Source organism: Micropterus salmoides, unplaced genomic scaffold, assembly GCF_014851395.1.
Source record: "Micropterus salmoides isolate LMB-PRFRI ecotype aquatic unplaced genomic scaffold, ASM1485139v1 Ms_hic_scaffold_11, whole genome shotgun sequence".
NCBI classification, from domain to species: domain Eukaryota; kingdom Metazoa; phylum Chordata; class Actinopteri; order Centrarchiformes; family Centrarchidae; genus Micropterus; species Micropterus salmoides.
The window spans coordinates 2,924,399-2,945,834 of record NW_024040152.1 but is presented as its reverse complement, the minus strand read 5'-3'; the positions used below and the strand labels follow the sequence as shown (position 1 = coordinate 2,945,834).

Below are 21,436 nucleotides of genomic sequence, written 5' to 3'. Positions count from 1 at the left end.
TTAGAGTTTAAAACTAAAATACATTGCCTGAAAAACTTCCCTCTTTACATGTGTAACAGGAACAGTCCTTTTATTATTTCTACTATATAAGATAAATAAATAATCTTATTTAGCAACAAGGAGGAAGGACTCAGTGTTATTGCTCAGCTTGATTCCTGTAAAGACAAAGGCCAATTTAGAAATTTTGCCATTTTAATAAACTCCAATCTGAGCATCCGCAGCCACATCAAGGCAAACACTAAACCAGTATTTTATCATCTGAAACAATTAGCAAGAATTAGTGGTTCCTGACAACATTTAGAAAAACTCATCGTGCCCTCCTCTCCAGCAGGGTGGACTGTTATAATTGTCTCTTGTCTGGTCTTCCCAAAAACTTCAGCTCATTCAGAACGCTGCCCCAGAGTTGCTGGAGCCAAAAGAAGTGAACCAATGACTTCTGTTTTTAAATATTTACAACAAATAACATTGGGCCAAAACACATTTCTGATCAGCTTGAAGAACATAAACCCAGCAGGTTTATTAGATCTTTAGCTGATGGAGCGAGTCAGAACCAAACAGGCTGAAGCTGCTTTTAGCTACGATGCTGCACACAGATGGAACCAACTTTTGGGCTAGACAGCTAAACAAGGAGCAGAAATTCACTATAAAGCCCAGCGAAGCCTAGAAAATATAGATTATGGCCTCATGTAAATCACTTTGAACTGCCCACTTCTTTAAAGTGCTTTACAAATAAAGTTGTCCTAATTTCTCAAAACTCAGCAAATGTTACAGGGGAAGATTTCATACCTTTTCATCTGTTCACAGGTATTAATAAGTACTGTATATGTGAAAATTGTGATAAACTTAACTCCAGATTTATTGGCCTGACATTAAAGTTGAATATCCATTTTTAATATTTATGGATGCACACTCCCCTATTTAATTCAAAACAGCAAAGTGACCACTTTAGGATCCTCCGCAGATGTTTCAGAAAAATATCTCCCCATAATATTCCTATTGGGACAATGTTTATGGCAAGAAATGAGCTGTAAGGCTATGTGTTATTTGGTTTTTATGTACTTTTGTAAACTAATACTGTTGATCAAAGTTAGTTTAAATAAGCTAATCTATGAAAGGCTTAATGCTTTTATTAATAATATATTTCATGATGACCTGATTCGGCCTATACTTTAGCAAAATCTTCCTAGAGACAATCTGAAGTTACTCAAATTGAATTTTCATTGTGATAGTCCCAGAATACGTTTTCAGACCTGTAGTTCTATGTATGCAGTGGTGGAAAGTAACTAAAGTAGTGGGAAATATTGTACTTTTTTTACATGTCTTTGAGACATATAGATACTGCAGGAAGGCTTACTGTGCAGATTAAGACATTATATACAAAATATTGACAAAGGTAGGACTATGATAGGACTACTTTTAATGAAAAAATATAAAACACAGTTATATCTTAACCTAGCCAACAGTAGAAAACTGTTTTGATACTTTATGTACAGTTTGCTGATACCTTCATAAGATTTTTTATTTGTGTTGAAGTATTTTTACATTCTGGTATTGATACTTTTACTGACTTCCTCACCACTGCACGTGGTATTACAAACACTGGAGAATCCCTGTGGAAATATACGGTGATGCTGCAGCAGGTGACAACTGATGCTTTCACCCTAATCGCGCCTTTCTTTTCCTTTATGATTATTAAATTGGGACTAACGATCCAGAACGAGTAAGAACTAAATGCATAATAAAGGATAAAGACAAACTGAAGGTGAAAATAGGTGAATAACAAGAACTCCAAGAACTAAAAAAAAAAAGTGTAATTTAACAGTCAGGTTTTGTCTAATTCTGTGAAACGGATTAAATGGACTTACTTCATTTTAATCAGGCTCAGCTGTCCGTCTAGACCTTCAGAAGTTGTTCGTGTCTCCCCGGGGCGTCCGGACAGGTGCAGGTCGATCTTCGTGTCTGTTTTCCCGACCTGAAGTCCTTCAGCAGCCTCAGAGACGACGGCCACGAGGAGAGGAGGTGAAGAGAGGAGAAAACGGGATGAAGGCTGTGTTAAAAGACCAACACCTCCCCCTCCTCTTCCTCCTCCTCCTGTCTGGCAAATCATAATCGCTGTTGAAGGACAGACTGAGAGGTGAACAAATGAGGAATAAGGGCTATCAATTATTTTTCACTTTTCTGTTAATGAAGAGAATATTGGGCTTCACTCTAAAGGTTTGCTGAGTCCTTCAAATTGGTATAATTTGATATAATGAGGAGTGTTATGTGCGTTGGCCTTGAAATGCCCTTTTAGTCCAAAAAATAAATCCCTACTAAAGCTGCAAACGCTGGCTTTTTTATGGCCACTAGGGGGCAGAAGAGCCCCATGACCTCACAGATTAAGGGCTCCTAAAAGCAAACTTACAAACCCAGAAGACACAAAGCAGCTTTTATTTGCCCTTCCTTTCTGTCCACTTGAAAAACGTAAACAACAACTTGATTTAATATTGTCTTATAATAACAAGGTATTTGTGGTTACCTGACTTCGTTTTATTTCCTCCTTTATTTGATGCTTTAGACACTGACTGAGGTCAGCGACTCATGCCAGATGACATAGTGGCGATTTGCAAATACATATCTGAGTTTCAGTGTATGGCTCCCTAACACATTTAACATTGAAACATGGCTGTTAAGGTTTAGAAAAAACCCTACATGCATCTTCTTAACTGACCCAACTACCATGACAACCTAAGCTACAACATCAGTACATACAGCTACCTTGATTTGGCAGTCCGTGGATTTCAAACCTAATAAATAATGAATTAGGAGATAAGGTAAATGAATTTTTCCTTCAATGAATGCAGTGCCCTTCCACAGGTCTCTCCTGCAGGAAGAATCTTGCTCTTAAGCTGTTAAATTTTCCTCTTTCTTCACCAGCTAGTCTCTAAATGTGTCTGTCTGCTGTTTGCTGCTGAGCAGGTCGTGTACTCTGTCCATCCAAGCTTTGATAAGAGCTGTGGGACTGATCCAAAATGGTAAATGCGCCGCAAAAGCAAAACATTGCTCTAAAAGAGGCTGAAAGCTAAAGAGCTGCAGAGTGGGTGATGACGCTGTGACTGAGTTGCAGGGTGACTGACAATGAAAATGGATGCCATCTTGTTCCGTTTTCAAAATAGTTATAATGCGATTTTGTTTTCTGCATTTCAGCATCTTAGGAAGGAAATGGAAGTTGACAAGAACAGTAACAAAAAAATAATTTTCATGGGCCTTCCTAAAATCATCACAAGCTGCAAAGTCAGTGGTTTTCCAACAATGTCCATGTGCAAACCAACATCAGCAGGTTACTGAAGTCACAACCCTGCCTGAAGACCCAATAACCTCAGAGTGTATCACTATGCAAGCAACCCCATTCACATTACACGTATAAAATATTGATTAGTGGACCTTTAAATAAGTTAATCTATGAGCCATTTCAATCCTTTATAGTGGGGCTGCAATTGAGAACAGCATTAAGTCAGATTGCGGGTGGAAAATAAATATTTAAACATGTTTTAGTTAATCCAGTTTGAAACTTCTGTCCAAGCTAACTTGCGGAAAGACAGAAAGACTACTTTATTTGTTCCAAACACTTCTATTTCCTCCTCGGCAGCTTTCATACATTTATGCTTCCACATTTGCTGATCCTGCCGGGGTAAATGGACTGTACTTACAGAGAGCCTTTCTAATCTTCCCAAAGCACATTACCATACAACCCCATTCACGCACATTCACGCAGGTGCCTGCACAACTGCACTGGCACAGCCTTCAGGAGCAATTTGGGGTTCAGTATCTTGCCCAAGGACAATTTGACATGCGGACTTGAGGAGCTGGGGATCGAACCACCGGCCTTCTGATTAGTGGACGACCTTTCTACCTCTTGAGTCAGTGGATTTACTGTATGTGTAAGGTTAACTGGCAATGTGCAAAATGGACAAATTCCTGATGGCTTGGCAGTGAGTAATAAAAAACGAATTATGCACATGTGGTTGATGCTGGGCCATGACTAATATCTGTGGTGTGTGACGTGTGTGCGGAAAGGGTAATCTGCAGTCTACTGCCCAATAACTTGACCCAGGGGGTAATAAATCCATGAAATCCATACTGCATTGCCTAATGAGACCGACGGTGCTCTTTCATGTATTTCAAGGACTTATTAATACAGCAGGTGAACACTTAATCTCCTTTAATTTAAAATGTTGAGCATAGTATTTCAATCAATAATATGGAAGCACATTTAACAAAAATCTAAATTACAAAAAGGATCAGCGAGCTGAAATATGTTTCTCATATTCATCTCTTATTCAGCCTCAAATGTGAAGGAGAAAATCTTGTTTTTAACATATTTAACACACCCACAGGAGGAAAATCCAAAGCCTCTTTTTATTTTAAAGCTCTGGCTTTTACTTATTGAGCTAATAACAGGGCATAAAATCGAATTATTCACATTACTGCCCATGCACAAGGAGATTTAGGAGGGATAATCTAGACTAGGGAATGGATTAAATCACATGTTGCTTTGCAATACTGTCTGTAACTCAAAAGATAAAGAAGTCCAAGGTTACTTGTAACTGAGGGGCTTCACATGATGCCTAAAGGCCTTAGTTGCTTCAAATGAAGTCTGTCTGATCGTCTAACAGCAAGCGAACCCCCTTTCTGAAGGCTGAATTGGGAGGTTTGTGTCTGACAGTCAGGTCCACTTTAATCAGAAATTAGTCAAGTGTGCAGAGGTGTGAAAGACAGTGGAGTTTGAGTGTCTGGGTTTGTTTCCACGTTGTGCCATTCACTGCACATGCTCACCAGCCTGTTGGCACATTAACATCATGCACATAAAAATAGATTTTCTAGGATCTGAGAAAGCTTTACAAAATATAAAACATTCTATATACATAACAAAGATTAATAACTGACTTCGTCTGCAGCTGCAGCTGGAGGTGTCCTGTCCTGATGGTGGTCTATGGGGAAAATGCTTTTGGGATGTTTCATTAGTGAGAAAATGTTCTTTTGTAATGTCTTTTTTTCTACTGCATTCAACGCTCAGACCACAGCAGTCTATCAATAGGCAAGATAAGCTGCACATTCAGTAGATTCAAAACCTTTATTAACTTGGCCTTTCCATGTTAACTATGGCTTTTAATTATCTTAAGTAGACTCTACTTTCGACTGTGGTTCCAAATTTCTACTGTGTCTCCCATTGAGTAGCTAAAACACTGTGGAGTTCACAGCTAAAGAATTTCCAGCACAGGAGATTCCACTGCCTCCTTTGCCAGCTACTTAAGACTGTGACCATCAGATGCTTTGGCGTCCTCTGTGGTGATACTGTGGGGGTTTTCAGCTGCCTGTTTGGTCAGCAGACAAAGAACAGACACAGGACTTGTCTTTACCTCAGGACACCTTTCACTTGCTCCATTACAGAGACTCTGGCAGGATATTGTTGAATTTTCTAACAAAGATCAAGCCTGCACAGATGCACTTTAAATCTCACAGACAACTCTCAACATTTTCTTTAAAGTCTAGCCACTGAGCCTTGGTCTGTCTCTTCCCTTTTTAATTCTCTGTGCCAGCAGTTGTGTCTGGTGTGGCTTTTTTAGGAAGGATGGCATGCTGTATAATTAATGAGCTGGTGTTGAATTCACAGCAGGGAAATCGTGCTGATCGCTCACCTTTAAGGACAAACACTTGCCAGAGGACACAGGAAGTGGAGCAGTGTGAGACTGTGGAAGTACAGCTGTTAGGTGTTGTTTAAAATGAAGCAATACTAGTGCCTAATTTTTTTTAGCCACGCTAATAACGTGACTCTAGGGATGACAATCGGTCCAACACTTTGATCCTGACTGAAATATCTTAACGATCAAGTTTGGATGAAATTTTGTAGAAATTCATAATCATCTGGGGATGTGGCCTAAAGACTTCAGTGATCCTCTGACCTTTACTCATGTCGAAGGTTTCACTTATCTTAATGACCTTCGGCCTCAGCTGTTCTTTGACTTTAGTGCTAATGTTAGCATGCTAACGTGTTAAAACATTGTAACTCATCAGCATGTTAGCAGTTAGCTCAGCCGCACAGAGCCACCATAGCTAGACTTTTGTTTCTACAGAAGCATAACTTCTCAAATGTTAAATGCAACGAGCTGTGCAAGAACATTGTCTAAACAAAATAGTCTAGAACTGGCTGATTTAAACCGATTTATGAAAGTAAAGAAATTCAATGTCAGATTTCAGTACAGTTTCTCCAGACACATTTCAGGTAGTACAAAAAAAAGGTATTGAGGTTAGTTAGACACTGCTACTTGGAAGATTTTCATACTCAAAATTTTAGTCAGCCATCTAAATTTATTATAGCAATATCAATGCTGATGTAGGCACTTAAATCTATTTTTTGGGTACTCTGATGATAAATGCAACATCCATCCCCTTAAAGAAATTTGCACACATCATTTTCAAGAACAAAAAAAAGGGTCTTTACTAATGTGGTATAAGATGACGACCAAACAAAAGTATTCACTGTTCATTTCACTCAGCTGAGACATTCAGATTTGTTGCAACAATATCCAGCCTTTAACAAAAACAAAACACAAATTTAAACTTCAAACCAAAGTGCAATAAATCCATTAAGGTTATAATTTTTGTGTTGAAACTATATTAGAGAGGTGTTGATGGTCATATTTGAGGCTGGGGTTTGTGGTGCTGCTGACTGTTTTACTGACAGGTGTTTCTAATATTATGTCGGCCATCACTGATATAAATGGGGAGGACAAAGTATGAGAAACGCCTCTGAGTATAATAAACTTAGTGTATTGTCTCGCTCTAAGCCAATGTGACATGATGATCAAACGTGATCAGGACCTTAATTAAGTTGCAAAGTTAAAAGTTAAATGCTTACAGTTATTGTGAACTTAAGCACTCAGTGTAAAATGTAGTCTAAAGGACAGCACATGCTGAAAGTTATCTCAGTGATGTCAACTTCATTAAAGAGGTGGTGTTATGCTTTTTAGCTTTTCCCCCTCTCCTTTATTGAGTTATATATATTTTTGTGCATGTAATAGGTTTTGGCCCTGCGATGGACTGGTGACCTGTCCAGGGTGTACCCCGCCTTTTGCCCGAGGTCAGCTGGAATTGGCTCCAGCCCCCCCGTGACCCTGTACGCAGGATAAATGGTTGACGATGGATGGATGCTAATAGGTTTGCAAAGTGAAAAAGCCCAAAGTCCAGCCCAAAGGGAGTTCCCATCTCCCACAGCAAACTCTGCTCTGAGCTGCCTGAAAACAGCTAGTTTTTCCAGCCTTTACTTCCCTTTCATCCCTGTGACGACACAATAAAATGCACGTCATAACGCTCGCCCAGCGTCTCACCACTCTGAAACTCTCGCTCCAGTCCATGTTGCCAAGCTGGTAAGGGGAACATGTACAGCTGAACCGAAGCTTTTTACCGGCTTTTCAGGGCCCGCCCTTCTCTCCTTCTAACTGGCTAGTAGTCCTTAACTAGGAACTGAGCATGTGCAACTCCCAACAAAGCTCATTTAGAGACAAGATGTATCACTCCATAGCTAAAACGAAGCCTTCAACACAGGGTGAAAAGAGGAGCTGCAGCAATGTGCAGTATGACAAAAATATGGTGTTTTTTGAATATTAAACCATGTAAACCTGTTCTGGTACAACCCCTAAATAGGATTTTAAACCTGAAAATGAGCAGAATACCACCTCTTTAATTATTTTGATATCTCAGAATGATGAGATGATGATTTATTAAAGTTAAAGTACTGAGCTGAATCAACAGCAGATAACTGAACTCTACTCGTATTGCATAGAAAGCTGTATGAACTGTATGGACGTAAACACTTCTCTATTCCAAAAACCTGACAGGAAAAAGATCAGATAAATAACTGGACATTGGTTGTGGCAGCTGCTGCAACAAGTAGTTTTATGAAGACAGTATGTACAAGGAGATTAGAAGAACGTGAGTGCTGTAGCTACCACTGAGGACATGTCCTACATTTTCTGGGATTCGGGGGTTTGGCCCTCCATTATCAGGTAAATTTGAGTGGAAATCAGGTGTTTAAATATTTTTCCAATAATTGTTGATTTGAAATTTAGGTCTCCTGCTCTCGTAAACTAGATCCTGTGGGTTTTATGAGTTCATATAATCATGTTTTGTTTAGTTTTTTGGCAACGGTCCATCCTTTTACATAAAATATAATTAAGTATTTTAGTCACATTTCAAAACATGTGTGTGGAAATTATATAATACTTCAACTGTAAGGCTGCTGGTTAGTCTGAAAAAATTCTTATCCATAAAAGCCACATGCAGGAACTCATTATTTCTAAAACCCCGGCTTCCTTTTACCTGAAGAACATGATTGGTTGATCGAAGATGAACAACAGGAGAGTATTTTGTCTCAATTTTGTACCTAAAAATAATTAATAATATAAAAACTTTAAACTGATGGGTGACAGAGCTCAATGGTCAGACTTAAAATGTCTATCACCATGCTCAACTGGCGAGAGGAGGAATATACACCACAGCATGACTGAGTTGAACACTTCACCTTAACACAAGTTCTTTGTACATCACTTAAGCACAGTTTCAATAAAGGTACAGCTGTTGCTTGAATAATTACATGACTGCCCCCTAGTGGCAGGAGCACCTTTTAAACACAATGCAAACCCTGAGAAAGAATGAAACTGAAGGGCTGACCCAACAGTTATTATATTCTTCTCCCATGATAACATAACAGTTTTGAATTTCAGGCAGCTGGTCGCAGTTTATCCAGTACACTGAATGAGCGGGAACAGTTTCCTGGTATCTTCATTCACACGTCGACAGGACAGTAGAAGTTACCAGTAACAAGGTAGGGAGTCAGTCGATCCAAACCACATACCTGCCACACCAAATGTCAACTTAAAAGTTTATTTCCATGTTGCTTCTTCAAATCTGGCACTAAGTGGCCTGTGCTTTGGTGGCCAGATTCCTCTCCCACTCCTCCTCCACCACTTTATAAAGCTCCATCGTGGCCCTGGCATCCTCCACAGAAGAGTGTCCCTTCCTCCCGGTCTGAGGACATAAGAGAGGACGAGTTTGACATCACTTTGGAGACATTTTTAAATCATGATGACATTAACACTTCAGCTAAAACATTCTCACAACTCTACAGGGCTCATTTAAGCGGCAGTTTATATCTGTCACTGAGTGCTGAATCCTTTAATGACTGAAGTGGATTTGTTTGTTCTGTCTCCAGGAAAACTTCAAACCTAATGTTTGGTGTAGTTAATATTTGTGCTGGGCAAACGGACACGGTAGTACAAAACAAATATCATTTTTGTGGTAGGGGTGGGCATCTCTGGACACCTCACGATTCGATTCCGATTCAGAGGGCTGCGATGTGATTATGAAACGATTATCGATGCATCTTGATGCATCATTTTTCTCTATGCAGGATCTCTGGATAATTACTAACCATTATTTGCGCATTAAAATCCTAATTAGCTTCAAAGGACTAGTTTGCATCCCTAATTTACTTCATTAAACTCAGCTCCATTTCTACAACAGCCACTTGTCGGACTCCTCTGAAAACTGAAATATAATTATCAGGATGTGTACGGGACAGAGCTGTCCCGTACACAGCAGAGCAGAAGTCTGAGCTCGTACCTGATGTTCTCAACCCTTGATAAGTAACATCAGGTAAGTTAGCAATGACATACAGCTGAGATAATTAATATTACTTCGTTACTAATTTAGCTAACGTTACTTAACAGCCATAAAACGTGCTGTACGGGGAGACGTTAGCTAGCGCCAACAGCCTTCACTTTTCTAGCAGTTGGGGAAACTACAGACTTTTATTAACGGACACACTGACCTACACTGCACGTTCAGACAGAAGCTTACTGCTAAAATTTTTCTCCATCATGTTCTGCCGCTCGCTCGCTCTCATTCGCTCGTCCACACACACAGGATACACAGAGAGCTGCCAAGCGTTGAGCGTCACTTGCTCATTGATATTAATGATTGTGTGACATTTAAGTAGGGAAGTTGTGGTGTGCCAAATACAGGGGAACACTGTTCTCACTGTTATGTGCACGCCACAGACGGTCCAGGCGCTGCACTTCCGTCAACATTACGTTATAAATTAACATTTAAATAATCGATTTTTTGACATTTGTTAATCGGGTCAGAATCTTTCACGTCCGCATCGTGATGCATCCAAGAATCGATTTTTTCTCCCTCCCCTCCCCCACAAAAATTCGTACTAACAAAAAGCCCTTTTCAGACATAGAACACGTAACAATGCAGGCTTCATCTCTCTAGTAATTCAGACAGAGGTGTCCATTATTTAACATTCATTATTGCTTTATTCATGACAAGAACTTCAAGGAAAGTGCTGCAATGGATTGTGTGGGTTTCTCCCAAGCTGCATCAGCGATGGCTTTTATAACTTTTTGCTGCTGATTGCTTAATTAATGGCCACAGGAAGCTTCCCCCCCTTCTCACAGTGTATATATGTTAATAAATATACTCATGAATTTCTGGAATAGCAAATATTATATATTATTATTTATTATTATTATTATTATATATTGCTGCCTAACTTATCCGACAGTGCAGACAGCATACAAGACTTTAAGGTGGGACACATGCTGTCGCCTGTGCAGAGCTTGAATGAGTGCAGATCTGATTATTATGGGGTCACACTTTTTTCCATTTATTGCCACAACGCAGGGGGAAAAAAAGGTTTTAAAGGCTGATATGATAAGAATCTCCACACCAACTTAAAACTGGCTCACTAAACTTAATTTTCTTTGTGTACAGGTGAGGATTATTAAGTAATAAATATATTACTGTGATCTTCATAACTTAAATGTTGTGCTTCTGTTGACTTCAGTAGCACCATTCAATTCTGACTTTTACTAAGTCCAAACCATAGACTGCATGTAAAACATGGACGTAGTCTCAGTGACATCACCGTAGGTTTCTGAAGAGTGACTGCGAAGCTCAGTGTGGCAGCTCAGGCCTCACTCGCCTACTCTCGACTAATTCAAAAATGGGCAAAAGGGTGGAGCTTCAGTGGAGCTGAGGCAGGCTGAATGAAGCCTGGCTGCTGTGACTAGCCACCTGAGACGGCATCCACCTGTCACTCAAAGTCCCCACGCCTTAATTATACGCAACTTTAAGCCTTAATATAATTTAAACAAGTGAGTTATATGAAATTTAAAAAAACAGGTTGTTGTTTAGTCAGAACTTGTCAAACTGCTGTTGAAACTTTTACATAAAAGTGACTTGGATACTTATTCAGACATGTTTAATTGCCATCACATTTTGGGTAACGCGGTCCACATATGAAAGATGTTACAGTCTACATTGGGTGACTTTAATTTGTTTCCATGACTGCGTGAAATCTGCTGCGACGATTGGGTGGAATGATAACGCTCAAACCAAATGCTGTAGAGTAAAAAAAAAGTGTTCTTATAGCTTAGGGACATTTGTACTGCAGAACTCCCCCTACCTGGATGTCACGGTTGAAGATGGCCTTTGTGAGTCTCTTCAGTGAGGCACAGTCGTTAACGGCAAAGCCGGCCTTCAGGTTGAGCAGAGGGATTCGAGACGTGTCTCTGGTCAAGACTCCAGGGTGAGAGTAACTGAGGACCTTGAAGTCATTGTGGATGGCGTGGCCGATCACCACCTTTCCCATGAGCAGCTTCAGTATCTGCCAACAGAGAAGACTTTTACTCACTGACCTTTTTTTAGCTGACAGTACAAACTGCCAATGGCTAATTTTGAAATGAAATTACCAGACCATGAATGCTTAGTGTTGAGTGTAAATGTGTTAAGGAGTTCACCTGATGTTATTAAAGACTTACAACTATTATTGGACTGTGACAGATGGACATATTCTTAAAGATGACAATTAGCCAAACACAAATGAACAATAATCTCACTTTTACTCTGCAAGTTTTCCAGACTAGTCCACTGTAGCTGCATTTAATGAGGAACCTAATATTTTTGGCAGTGCGCTGAAAAACTGATCTGATTTGACATGAAATATTAGCATGCAAGCCTATCCCTGTGTAGCCAGATAAGACATGAAGTTTGTCCCACAAAAATCTAGATGCAAAGTTAAACAGAGAAGGACAAAGCAAGAAACAACAGCACCAAGAGAAATATGTGTTACATGTATGTTTCTGCAGAGGAAAAGTGCTAAAAAACACTTTTACAATCAAACCATTACCTGTTGGTGATGACTGCCTTACCTCCTTCCTGGCCACAGCATACGGCGTGGCATTGGTGAGGTCACTGCGCCGGATGCCGCTCCATCGGGTGCGGTAGTCAGTAACAGGCATGGCGGGGTTGATGAATTTGTCGTAAACCACGTCCCCTTCATAGGACACTATACTGCAGCGTGCAAGCTGGCTGATGCTCCCCTTTGGTCCCGTTCCCACCATCTCACAGTCGATAGCGAGGTACTTTGTGGGGATTCCTGTTGATGTCTGTTTGGCTGTGGGTTTACGGTTGCTTGATACTGAGGGTGTGGCGGCTGTTGACTCTCTGTTCACTGGTCCCTTTGGCTTTTCTTGGTGGCCTATTCTGTCCACAGTGGCAGTAAAGGAAGGCATGCTGTGTGTGGATGTTGAAGGCTTGGAGCTACAGTGTGAGGCGCCGGCTGTGCTGCTCGGATGAGGTATATTTTTGTTGTGTGTGGAAGTGGGAAGTGACGGGCGCTGTGCGGCTGCTCCGTTTGGGCGTGGTGGGCCTTGGTCATGTCTGTACTGTCCCATTCTGTGGTTGTAGTTATGTTTACCTTCCATGTAGCCCTTGCGCTCTAAATACTGCATCTTCCTACGATGCCAGATGTTTTTCCTCTTTCGGTTTCCTGCTGGTGTTCTCCTCTGTGCTGTGTTATCAGAAGAGCACAAGTTGATCGTAATGTCCGACATGGTTATGTCCAGCAGACGTCAATAATAATGTTTAATCAATGCACAATGGTGTAATTTGCTTATTTTGACGTCCTCAATAGGTCATCACCTTTTGCAGTCCAGTTTGTATCAGCTGAAACATGTTTAAATGCAGCATCCTGCAAGACAACAATATCAAACTTTATTTGCAGGACTTTGATGCATAACTTCTATATAACAATTATTAACAATCTTTATCTGTTTGTAAATTATTGTTATCGTATATTGATTGTATACAGTGAGTATATATTTATACATCTATGAAGAATGTTACTGATTCTTTTATTGAATCTGTTCTTTTACATTCCTCTGTGCTGCTGTGTCAACCTGAATATCTCCTAAAAGGGATTTACAAAAAGGTATATCTTATTTCGTCTTATCTTATGTGCACCAACCTGCTTGCTAGAGTAACAATTTAAGAGGGACACTTCAGAGTCCATTTATTTGTCACTTAAATGAAATGAAATGAATGTTTTAGCCCCCCTCACGATACACACACAGAACATATATTATATGAAAATATAATATATATATATATTTTTTTAGGTATCATAAGAAATAATGCAGCTTTCTGAAAAGGGACACCCTGGTAAGCTATCTGAACCTTGTATTTAGGGGCCTTAACACTAAGCAAATAGTAAACTTATGTTTGTACTAACATATTGTCTAAATAAATACTACAAATAAATATAGCACATGCAATCTGCAGTATCATACATACAGAAACCCCTAACTAAACTTCCCTAATTCTATCTAACGTTACACAGTGGTCCCAAGAAAGTCATTACATCAGTCTAGCATTAGTTAAAAATGTGAGATACAATAAATGGAAATAACAGCACAATTTAAACGGATTTCGAAATGGAAAGACTCGTACCCAGCCGTAGTTGAGTAGCTTTCTTAAGCTCTTTATGAAAGCTGACACAGACAACAGACATTTTTATAGTTTAATCAATTTCATTTAATAACGTTAACGTTACCTGCGGGCCTCTGCAAACCACACTTAAGCTTGTGCACTTAAGTTTACGGTTTCTACCCGTTATGAGATGCTTTTTACTCGTCTTAAAATATAATATAACTTTAAATAACGATATGTAAAGTTACAGTTAATTAACTCACGTCATACCTGTACATGAAGAACGTAACTGTTACGTTACTACTTCCGTTTCCTTAATTTGTGGTTATAACCTAATTCATTTAGCTGTGACATTAAAAAGTGGGCTTTTCCCCCACATTACTGTACAAGTGGCTTACAAGCTAACGTTACTGACAGAAGAAAAACAAACACCCGCCATAATGTCCTCATTAACCGCCAGCGAGCCAGTTTGCTCGCTAACGCTTTCTGAGCTGTAACGTCACAATGCTAACGTTAATTCCGTGTCTCTTAGCGGAAGATTCGGCTACCCGTGTTTGTGAACAGATGTAGGTTAATACGGACAGATACTATATTAGGAAATATCTGAAAATACCTTTATATGAAATATAAACCAGACCTGCTGCACACTGTGGACCGCACTACACGCGTCGCCTCACGCACAACTAACCATCAATATCCGGGTCATGTTGCATTCGTGTCCAGCCAGAAAAATCTGACAAATGAACAATTCTACTAAAGAGTATCGAAGCAACGTTAGCGTTAAGTTGACGCCTTATGTTACTGTTTCACATGACAGAATGTTGACTTAATTTCGTGGGACGTATATCAATAATGTCTTAACGGTGAATAGCACATTACATTTTAAAACTGAAACCAAAATAAAACATAATTCGCGCATTTTCTGCTATCCCAAATATCCCTAAAAAGAGCCAACAAAGACAATTTGGCTATATATCTTCTTGATTTGTGGGACCTGTTTCTATGTAACGTTAGCCAGACTTTAGCGTTATTTCTTGGTAACGTATGAGCGCTGACTTGCTGATCCACAAGTTACAAGAAACACCTGAACGCATCCGCATTCTACATGTGTAGGCTACAGTTAGCTAGCTAGCTTAGCGGCTAAACGCCGGAGGTTGTGTATTATAAATGTCCATTTTGAGTGTTGTGCTACTTAGTAACTGTCTGGGTATTTCAGACACACCTCGTCTTAAATAACGCAGCATTAACAAGCTCACTTATGTTAGCATTAGCTCGCCTTCCAGACGCATGTCAGTCAACCTGTCACCAGATGTGGAGATGTTTACATCAAGCCTTTCAGCAGAACAAGCGAGAGAGCTGGCCAAAAGACTCACCACTTTCCTGTCTCAGTACAGCCACCTATCCGACTCCTATATAATCGTGCGTATTTGTAATATGTTACAGTCTGCACCCTTTCCAGTTTAAACTAACGCTAGCTATGCCACAGGAGTTAATAGAAACAGAGTTTTTTTAAAATATCACGCTGCACATGGCAATTCAAGTTTCCCTGACAACAACGTCTCAATGCAAACATGATTGTGTACACATGTGGCTAGATTAAGTGCCTTTGTGAGATGTGTATGCAAGTTTTCCACACAACCAGCCTATTTTGCTGCCCTGTCTGTTTGAGCTGCAATTGTAAATTAAATCATATTTATTCTTAAGTTGATAATTACTGTATGGAAAAACTTAAATGTCTTATTAATCAAATTTTTTACACACAGTTTCAAGGTGCAAGATGATTCGTTTATTTATCATTATGCAACAAGAGGTTGTACAACGAAAAAGAAAGTTTGTTCAAGCTACACACAGCGGATCTTAAGATAATTAAAATATGGTAATAAAACAATACTGCAGTTATTTATATACATATATAGGCCTGCATGTATACACCCAGAACATGCCCAAGTGCATTTTTTAAATCTGCATCTGGGGTGAATGTAAACAGCAGCAACAACACGATAATATGGTTTCATCTTCTAATAAAAAAGTCAGATATTTGGGAAACAGTGTCCATCTTGACCGTGTTTTAAGTATCATCGATGTAAAGTCCACTTCCTTTCACCTTGCCGGAGTCTTGCGCTGACAGCTCGGGACACGGACCCACCAAGTGCTTGATCCGGGATGTTAATGGGGCAGGTCTCTGTAAAGATTTCGGCACAAGTCTCTGATTTTCATTGCTTAGCCAACCTGAGTCTTGTGTTGTCCAGACCTGACCTTTAGTAGCAGCCTTAAGTCCAAGCTGGGCCAACATGGCTCCTTTCCTGGCTCTCTTTCCTCTCCTAGGCGATCACTGCACCCGCTGTGGTAACTGGTCCAGTTGATCTGGCTGGGTGGATCATCTTAAGTTCCGCTGCTCTTTAATCCAAAACCCAGCTTTCTTTTCCAAAGACTGTATTTCTGTCAGAGGAAACACGTGTTTCAGCAATAGAGCCAGAAAAACAGATAAAAAACAAGTGCAGCGAATTTTGAAAGAGCTACTGGCTACTGCTTCTTCAAGCACTGCCAGTTACCATATAGACACATAGACACACCCATCCTTTTGTAGTTTCTCTAATAACTTTGTTTTTCCCCTACAGGAGTTCTTCACTGAAGATCTTTGGCATACATTACCCAACAGCTGGCAGCCTGTGCTGCAGGGCCTGTCATATCCGCAGATTGCAGACCTATTACTGGATGCTACACATGGAGACAGGAGGTACTGTTGGAAAGTAACCACGCATTTTACAAGTACACCACAATCTGAAATCTGAGATGCTAAAAGCACGGGGATATGGTCTTCTCTAACTCACTGATTATTTTCTGTTATTTCTGTTCTGTTGTTAAATACTGCCAGCCTTATGATCTAAATCATAATAACCGTAGGGAATTGGTCATTACAGATATCCTTCGGTGTGGCCTCTGTCACTCTTGGCGTTCCGTGCCACAGCTCACGCTCTGGCATTTCCCAGAGAGTGCAGGCGGGAGCGAGGCCGGGCAGCTGGCTCGGTGAAGCCTGAGGAGTTCCTGGAAAACCAAAGTCAGAGCTCACTGCTGGGACACATATTCAGGAAGCACGTCAAACCCAAGAAACAGCATGAGATCCGCAAGCTGGGCACGGTACAGGATTGCTTATTTGCTTTGGTCACTGATTTTTACGTTTAATTGCAAGAACTTTTTTCTGTTAACAGTGTTTCTAATCAGTTTCTTTTTTTTTAAATCCCAGCTGGTTAAACAGATTTGTGACCAGACTGACTGCAACAGAGTGGTGGATGTGGGCTCTGGACAGGTATCATTCGAACCCTATTACCAGATATAACGGTGATATTCTGCAAAACCCTGGATTACTTTCAGTGCCAATTGATATATGCAATATCTGTACATTGCAACCAAGGTACAAAAAGAGAGAGATTAAGAAATGGTGAAGTCAAGCAACTAAAACACTTCTTATTATTGTCAATAAATCATGACATAGAATACATACATACATCTTTAATGGCTTGCAAATATCCTTTGATTTTTTTCTAGAAAGGGTTCAGTAATTTTCTAAAACAGCATCTGACTAGTTTTTCACAGACATTATTCAAACAAGGAATAGTGCATTTTACCTATTTTAAGCGGCGGATGTATCCACATTGAGTTAAAATAAACTACTGTGTGTGTGTTCGTGGTGATGAAGGAGTCATCCAGTGCAACAGTAAGGCTCCCTGAGGTCTGTGATGTCTGTCTACACTACACACCCATCCAAAACCTAACTTTAGATTAAGATGCTTCCCTTTGGTGTGGGAGACCTGGGTTCGATTCCCACTGTGAGACATCCACCACTGTGTCCCTGAGCAAGACACTTAACCCCTAGTTGCTCCAGAGGCGTGTGACCTCTGACATGTATAGCAATTGTAAGTCGCTTTGGATAAAAGCGTCAGCTAAATGAGTAAATGTAAATGTAGTTGGTACAGGATGTTAAATCGTCCAGTGTGAACATGGTTCCTAGGATACTGGGCTGATCATTCACAGGCTGCAGTATTTGCCATATTAAAGAGGTCATATTTAGCTAATTTTCAGGGGACATCATTTTTTTTTTTCAAGAGTCGAACCAGAATAGATTTAGATTACATTTTACAGCTCCTCTTTTCACCATGTGTGTTGAACGCTCTGTTTTAGCGACGTAGCGAAGCATCTCACTTCTGTTCGATCTTTGTTGGGCGCTGCACATTAAACACTAAGGGGGGTTTCCGTGGTTTCCACCGGTCTGCTCTAAACAGGGTCACCTGACTCGTTTCCTGTCCTTTGGGCTCGGACTGTCAGTGACAGCAATTGAGGCTGATCGCACCCTGGTTGCTATGGCGTCCAAGTTTGACGAACAGTTACTGTGGGCCTTAGAGAAGGAGAAGCAGAAAAAGGTTGGTGCTTTGTTGGACTTATTACACAAAAGTAGTCCAAGAGCTTTATATTTCTTCTCTCAAAGCTTCCTGAAAGCCAAACATTGAAGCTTTTTGCAGCATGGCCTCTTAGTTTTACCTGTTAATGAACATTTTCACTGCCATTCTGTGACAGTTCATGAACCAGATGTAGTTTGTGTATTTCATGTGAATCGCCATTCTCAAGGGGGTGTGAGAAAAAGTGTACTGCAGAGGTGGGTTATAAGTATTCGCAGGTTTCTCAATGTGAGTGACACCTTAAACACACAAGTAATCATTTAATAAATTGTTAATATAAGAAATTGATTATAGCCATCAACACCAAAATAAATAAACATCTTTCTTCCTAGAGTGGCTCCTATCCAGTCCCAGTGTCACAGTCCTCTCCCCGCCATGTGGCTGGTTGGTTAAACCCCAAGGCATCATGGGAGACCTTCATCAAGCAGCTGAGCACTGCAGATTGTGACAGCAAAGTCCCCCCAACTCCATCTGGACCCAGCAAAAAGAGACTGCGGGGCTGTGAGCTTCAGGGATGTTCTCCTGTGGTCCAGACTTCATCATCTCGTGGCTCCACAGACTCTGGATTAAGATCACAACACAACAACGAGTCTGAAGAGGAGTCCTCTGCTGAAAACTGCTGCTCGTGTGTCCAGCCTGTCCGTCAGGAGGATGCACGTCCTGAGGAAAACAGCCGGTGCAGGTATCCAGACTTTGTCCTGACCGGTCTGCACGCCTGCGGTGACCTAAGCGCCACTCTCCTCCGCCACTTCGTCAAATGCCCACATGTACGCGGCATCACCTCTGTGGCGTGTTGCTACATGAAAATCACAACCAAAGAAAACCCCACCCCTCCAGGACTGGTAGAATGTCCTGCTCCCCCAACACCAGGCCAGGAATTGGTTTCCTCAGAGTTCGGCTACCCGATGAGCTCCTGGGTGCGGGGGTTGCCGGGACATCAGCTGTCCTATAAGGCGCGGGAGGGGTCGTGCCATGCTATTGAGGACTATATACGCAGGCTTCGGGAGGAAAGTGAGTTACTGAGGACACACTGCTACCGGGCAACGCTGGAGACTTTCATTAGGGATACAAGGCCGGATCTGCGCAGGGCAGGAATCCAGACCATAAAGAAGGCCCACTTATTACCCTTTACAGAGTGAGTGAACGCTGAAGCCTCCAGGCCAACAGGTCTAATGTTACAACATGTTGTGCTGAAGCTTCGCTGCCCATAAGAAGAAATTTACAAAAGTACAAAGTTGTCCAAAAATGTGTGATTCTCTTGTGCTTTAACTAAAACAATTGATGAGTTGATCAATCTATAGAAATATACAGTAAGAATAGAAAATAATCACCAACCTTTTTGATAACCACTCGTCTGTGGTCCCAGCTTCTCAAATGTGAGGGTTTTGTTCTTTTCTATGTTTCATATCTTTGTAAATTTAATATCTTTTAAGTTTGGACTGTTGGTCGGACAAAATGGGTCAATTTAGAGACGTCACCTTGAGCTCTGGGACATTTTCCAGTGTTTTATGACATTATTTTACAGACTAAAGGTCCATCAACCAGTTAACTGCAAAAAATATTTGTAATTTATTAATTTTTAAAATTAAAAAATTAACAGGTTGTTAATGCATCATTATCATTTAAATTCAAATTAAGTTTATAATTAAATATATTTAAATCCATTTTTAAGTTGATACATCAGTTCATTTAATTCATTATAATCAAACACCCAGTTGAACCAGCAGCTAAAAGTGAGGAGCCGCTTGCATATTTAAAGCCACTGTGTGTGAGTTTTCAACATCTTTAAACTTAAATGTTTTTTGTTGCAAACATGTCAAATGAGTGGGATAAATGATGCCCTTTGAGCCACTGGACGATTTTATAGTCCTTATTAAACAGGAAACCTTTTGGTAAAAATGCCTGTTTGAAATAAACGTGTGGTTTAAATTAGTGGTTCTCAAAGTGGGGTCCGGGGACTCCCAGGGGTCCTTGAGGGGGTCCCCAGCAAAAAGGGGAATCATTTATTTTCACTATAATTCCATCCATAAGTAACATAGTGACTGAATGCATGACTATTTTGGTGATGGATTTCATACACTTTCTGGAATAAAGCATCTAAAAGCCAAAATCCCATCAGCTGGGTGATCCTGGGACAAAATCTTATCAAATGAGGGTCCGTGATCTAATTTGCGTCAGTTTAGGGGTCCTACACATGTTTGAGTGCCACTGCTTTAAATACCACAATTTAAGAATTAATTGTAATGGCCTCCTTTGTCCAAATCCGTATTCCCTCAGGTACGCCCGTCTGGGTCTGGCTCGGGTAGGCCTGCCTCCTGAGTTGCCTCTGGACCCGGAGCGGGTGGAGGCCATGTTGAAGCTGCAGGGCAGGGTGGTGGTGTACTTCAGCCTGGCTCTGCTGCTGGCTCCTGTGGTGGAGACGCTGGTGCTCCTGGACAGGATCATCTACCTGCAGGAGAACGGTGAGCCGCTGGGTGCTGTGACTTCAATTTTAACTTACTGCTGTTACACTGTTCTATACTCATCTTTGTGCAGGTGTGGTCAGTCGGCTAATTCCTCTCTTCGACCCAAACTTTTCTCCAAGAAACTTTGTACTGGTGGCTCTGAAGGCTCGTGGAAGTCCCAAGTCAAACTACACCAGTCGGTCTTCGTTGGGAAAAGTCACGCCTATTTTTGGAGAATGAAGTCTAGTTCTCATTTAAACAATCCAAGGAACCCTAAGTCTTATGGTTATTTTGATTTTAGCCTCTGTTCTCAGAGATATTAAATAATGAACATAAAGGGAAGATTATTTTGTTGGCCTTTGGACGTCCTCTGACATATTTTTACCGTTAATAGTGCATGTCCTTCCTGCAGTGGAACCCTTCCGATTTTTTGCTTCATTGAAATCTAAAGCTTGGTATCTCCAAATGGACACTCAGTTATGCCTCCGGAAGTCCAAACATTTGGTTTTGTTGACATCATGCATGTCACACTAGTTATCACTCAGTGTCTTCATGATAGCACAGAAGCAGTCGTGTGGTTTCACAAACATACGGTATGTGTTTCTTGTTGTGTTTTTTATTTTATTGCCTCTCATTTATTGTAAAGCACCAAGTTGCAGTCATGAGGACATTTACTGTATCTGTGACACGAAACAATAAACAAAACCAGTGCTTTTCATTTTA

General features: G+C 40.6%; 3 protein-coding genes across 12 annotated transcripts in view; 1 reads left to right on the top strand and 2 right to left on the bottom strand.

Moving 5' to 3' along the window:
* The window catches only part of bcan (brevican), a 29,503-nt gene extending 27,241 nt beyond the window's left edge, over positions 1 to 2,262 (bottom strand). The window contains exon 1 of one of the 2 annotated variants that reach the window (XM_038710412.1): positions 1,866 to 2,262. In XM_038710412.1, the coding sequence (XP_038566340.1) occupies positions 1,866 to 2,107 (242 nt within the window). In that variant the 5' untranslated portion in view covers positions 2,108 to 2,262. The remainder of the gene's footprint in view (positions 1 to 1,865) is intronic. The other variant, XM_038710413.1, reaches the window with a different exon arrangement.
* A 5,656-nt stretch (positions 2,263 to 7,918) lies between these two features.
* isg20l2 (interferon stimulated exonuclease gene 20-like 2) lies at positions 7,919 to 15,274 on the bottom strand. 7 transcript variants are annotated; one of them, XM_038710409.1, is made up of 5 exons: positions 15,189 to 15,267; positions 13,030 to 13,078; positions 12,258 to 12,898; positions 11,513 to 11,713; positions 7,919 to 9,066 (listed from the first exon to the last, which is right to left on the bottom strand). In XM_038710409.1, exons 3-5 carry the CDS (start codon positions 12,837 to 12,839, stop codon positions 8,953 to 8,955), a joined length of 897 nt encoding a protein of 298 aa, XP_038566337.1. In that variant the 5' UTR covers positions 12,840 to 12,898; positions 13,030 to 13,078; positions 15,189 to 15,267; the 3' UTR covers positions 7,919 to 8,952. The 7 variants fall into 7 exon arrangements, with proteins under 7 accessions (XP_038566337.1, XP_038566336.1, XP_038566339.1 ...); XM_038710408.1 differs by lacking the exon at positions 15,189 to 15,267 and adding an exon at positions 14,429 to 14,515; XM_038710411.1 differs by lacking the exon at positions 15,189 to 15,267 and adding an exon at positions 14,086 to 14,096.
* Positions 14,906 to 21,436, top strand: rrnad1 (ribosomal RNA adenine dimethylase domain containing 1). Of its 3 annotated transcripts, none has more exons than XM_038710401.1 (8): positions 14,906 to 15,234; positions 16,434 to 16,552; positions 16,737 to 16,953; positions 17,060 to 17,122; positions 18,096 to 18,233; positions 18,602 to 19,404; positions 20,547 to 20,731; positions 20,854 to 21,436. In XM_038710401.1, the coding sequence occupies exons 1-8, from the start codon at positions 15,103 to 15,105 to the stop codon at positions 20,874 to 20,876; spliced, it is 1,680 nt and encodes a 559-aa protein (XP_038566329.1). In that variant the 5' UTR covers positions 14,906 to 15,102; the 3' UTR covers positions 20,877 to 21,436. The 3 variants fall into 3 exon arrangements, with proteins under 3 accessions (XP_038566329.1, XP_038566330.1, XP_038566328.1); XM_038710400.1 differs by having other exon boundaries at positions 14,907 to 15,234; positions 20,805 to 21,436; XM_038710402.1 differs by lacking the exon at positions 18,096 to 18,233 and having other exon boundaries at positions 20,805 to 21,436.

Excerpts from the sequence above, each read along its gene's own strand:
- rrnad1 (XM_038710400.1), top strand. The coding sequence starts at position 15,103 with ATGTCAGTCAACCTGTCACCAGATGTGGAGATGTTTACATCAAGCCTT. Across the intron at positions 15,235-16,433 it reads TATCCGACTCCTATATAATC|GAGTTCTTCACTGAAGATCT; the intron begins GTGCGTATTTGT and ends TTTCCCCTACAG. Across the intron at positions 17,123-18,095 it reads TGGATGTGGGCTCTGGACAG|GGTCACCTGACTCGTTTCCT; the intron begins GTATCATTCGAA and ends TGCTCTAAACAG.
- isg20l2 (XM_038710406.1), bottom strand. The coding sequence starts at position 12,941 with ATGTCGGACATTACGATCAACTTGTGCTCTTCTGATAACACAGCACAG. Across the intron at positions 11,714-12,257 it reads ATGCTGTGGCCAGGAAGGAG|ATACTGAAGCTGCTCATGGG; the intron begins GTAAGGCAGTCA and ends CTCTGTTGGCAG. Across the intron at positions 9,067-11,512 it reads TCTTCAACCGTGACATCCAG|ACCGGGAGGAAGGGACACTC; the intron begins GTAGGGGGAGTT and ends TTATGTCCTCAG.